At 54.4% G+C, this 2,796-nt stretch overlaps 1 protein-coding gene across 1 annotated transcript in view; it reads right to left on the reverse strand.

Moving 5' to 3' along the window:
- Window positions 1-1,337: 1,337 nt before the first annotated feature.
- Window positions 1,338-2,796, reverse strand: part of ENTHD2 (ENTH domain containing 2) — a gene marked incomplete at its 5' end in the record, with an annotated part of 19,355 nt that continues 17,896 nt past the window's right edge. The window contains one exon of the mRNA XM_015559784.1: window positions 1,338-2,793. Within this exon, the coding sequence (XP_015415270.1) occupies window positions 2,207-2,793 (587 nt within the window). The remainder of the gene's footprint in view (window positions 2,794-2,796) is intronic.

A 2,796-nucleotide genomic window follows, 5' to 3' on the forward strand; every position in this document is an offset into this window, starting at 1 on the left:
TCCCCCGCAACCCCGGAAATCTCTGTATTTCTAGTTTTGCGGAGTTTCTGCTCATGAGTGGATGTGGATTTTGTCTCTTGCTCTCTGCGTATTTTTCATTCGTGTGTGAATATGGCGAATGACCGATTTTCAGGTGTTAAGCCAGCCTTCCACACCCCCGATAAATCCCATTACCGTGATGGATTACCCACTTACACTCTTTTTACATACTGCTGCGTTCTTTTTGCTAATTTTTTTTTTTTTTTTTTTTGCTTTTTGATAGTATCTTGTTAAGGGTTTTTTCATCTATGTTCTAGACCAGGGGTCCTCAAACTGTTTAAACAGGGGGCCGGTTCACTGTCCCTCAGACCGTTGGAGGGCTGGACTATAGTTTAAAAAAAAACTATGAACAAATCCCTATGCACACTGCACATATCTTATTTTGAAGTAAAAAAACAAAACGGGAACAAATACAGTATTTGTATTTGCATGTGGCCTGCGGGCCGTAGTTTGAGGACCCCTGTTCTAGATCAAGTGCACGTGGACCATTCCCCAACACAGACCATAGTCTGGGCCATAAAACACACTTCAGCAAAAAACTTAAATTTTTGACAATAAAATTTAAGTCATACAAAATGCTAAATTACTGTATCAATTAATAGAAGGAAAGCATACCTTTAAACAACCCTTTGGACAAAAAGGAGGTCTCCAGGTGAGATAGAAACTATTCTGAACTGAATAAAAATAAGTCAGAGCTCCTGGGATGCAGGCAAAGCAGCAGAGAAGAAAGTTACACATTAAAGTGCTCTTTATTAGGACACAGCATCACCTAAACTTCCACCTGAGCTGGAAAACATAAACACCACTGAGGTAGTACAAGCAGAAATCGATGAAGCAGAAACACAAAAGCTGCAGAAGAATAAAAGCCGAAGTTAGTCCCTTGAAAAGTTCAATATTAATAAACTTCTAATCAGACTAAGAAAAAGAGAGAAAACATTGTCAATATCAGAAATGAAGGATGGAACATAAAAGGACAATTTGACAACTTTCATGAAACTGATTCCTTAAAAGACACAACTGGAATTCACAAAGAAATATATGCCCCCAATAGTCCTATACCTACTTAAGAGACTGAATTTCAAAGTTAAAAACCTTGCAATTACGAAAATTACAGGTTCAGACAGTTCTGGGGAGTTCTTCAGAACATTTAAGGAAGAAATAACGCCCATCCCTAACTTGAGAAGTCCCCCGAGTGCACCCTTTAGTAAGGCTATTCCATTAGAACATACGCACGTGCACACGCACATACACACACGGGTGCACACTTGCGCGCGCACACACGGGTGCACACATGCACGCACGCACACGCACACACACGTGTGAGCACACACACGCAAGAAGGAAAGCACTTGGTGAGAGGACCGTTTATTTAGGAAGGTCCTGGAAGCAGCCCCTGCAGAGGGCGCCCACAGGGGTCACACAGGGAGCTGGCCCGGGCAGGGCCAGTGTGTGGCTGCCCGTGGCCTCCTGCAGAGGGAGGGCTCTGAGCCCAAATACAGAGATCCAAGCAGGTTCCAAATCCACACAACCCGTTTCCCAGAGCGAGGCAGGTGGGGTTCCCTGCGGCCACAGGAGTTCAAGGCTAGAGAGCCAGCCTCTGGGCGGAGGGGGAGAACCGAGGCAGCCCCCTCTCCTAGCCCAGGTCCCCCTCTCCTAGTCGGGCTGTCTGCACCTGGCCCCCTCCTGACACGTCCCCCCATGAGACAGCTTGAGGGGGGTCTGGCCTCTGAGCTCAATCACCAGCTCCCCCTCCTTCCCTGCCCTGCAGGGAGACTGCAGGACCCTCTGCCCCAAGGGGCCCCACGGCATCTGCAGATGGGACCGCGCGGCCGGACAGTGTGTTCAGGGCGCCAGGCCAGGGGGCGCCGAGGCAGGAGGCCCAGCAGCCTAGGCCCGCCGGCTGCCAACCTTCGCCAGAGCTCAGCCCCTGGGCCTGCAGACACGGAGGGGCTCTGCGCCCGCCACCCTGCGAGTCCTGCCAGCTGCTTCCCCCGCCTCCACACGGTTCTGGCTAGTTCGTGGCTCCCGCTCTCATTCCTGGAAGCTCGTCCGCGCTTCGCTCACCTGGCTGGGCTGCTCCCCGCACCAAGGCCTCAGGGTGAGAGGGAGAGGCCGACACAGACACAGGGCTGAGGGCGGAGGGGACCGTGTGCAGTCACTGTCCAGGTCATGAGTTCAAGAAGGCGAAAGCTGATGGCTCTGAGCCAGGAGGCTCTGGGGCTGCCACGCTGTGTGACAACATCCAAGGGGGCTGCGGGGGCTCCTGGGTACCAGTCCCAGCCTCCACCAGGCGGGGGCAGGCCACCAGCTGCATGCCAGCAAACAAGGACTTGTGGCCGCTGCTGGCCCCCGGGCCCCTCAGGCAGCCGCTGGGGTATGGGCCCGATTCCGGTCCTCCATTGGGAGCGTCCGAGCCCAACCGGCCCTGCTCAGGTCTGGGCTCGGCCTTCCTGGAGTCCCCGTGGCCTGGGAGGAGGCACCCACCCAGGGCGGGAGGGGCTGCAGGGCCCCTGGGGGAGAGCAGGGTGGAACTCAGAGGCTGGAGAGATGCAGGGCCCCCGGTGAAAGGCACAGTGTCTGTCAGCAGGTCTGACGCGCCCACACGCGTGGCTGCGGGGTTGGGCTCGGCCTCTGGCCTCCGGGCAGCGGCGTGCTGTCGGCAGGAGGCTTCTAAGTGCCTCAGGATCTGGACGGCGGGAGAAAGGGAACTGGTGAGGGCCCAGTCATCCTGGGGACCCTGGAGGGCACACGGTCCTC

Source organism: Myotis davidii, unplaced genomic scaffold (assembly GCF_000327345.1).
Source record: "Myotis davidii unplaced genomic scaffold, ASM32734v1 scaffold211, whole genome shotgun sequence".
NCBI classification, from domain to species: domain Eukaryota; kingdom Metazoa; phylum Chordata; class Mammalia; order Chiroptera; family Vespertilionidae; genus Myotis; species Myotis davidii.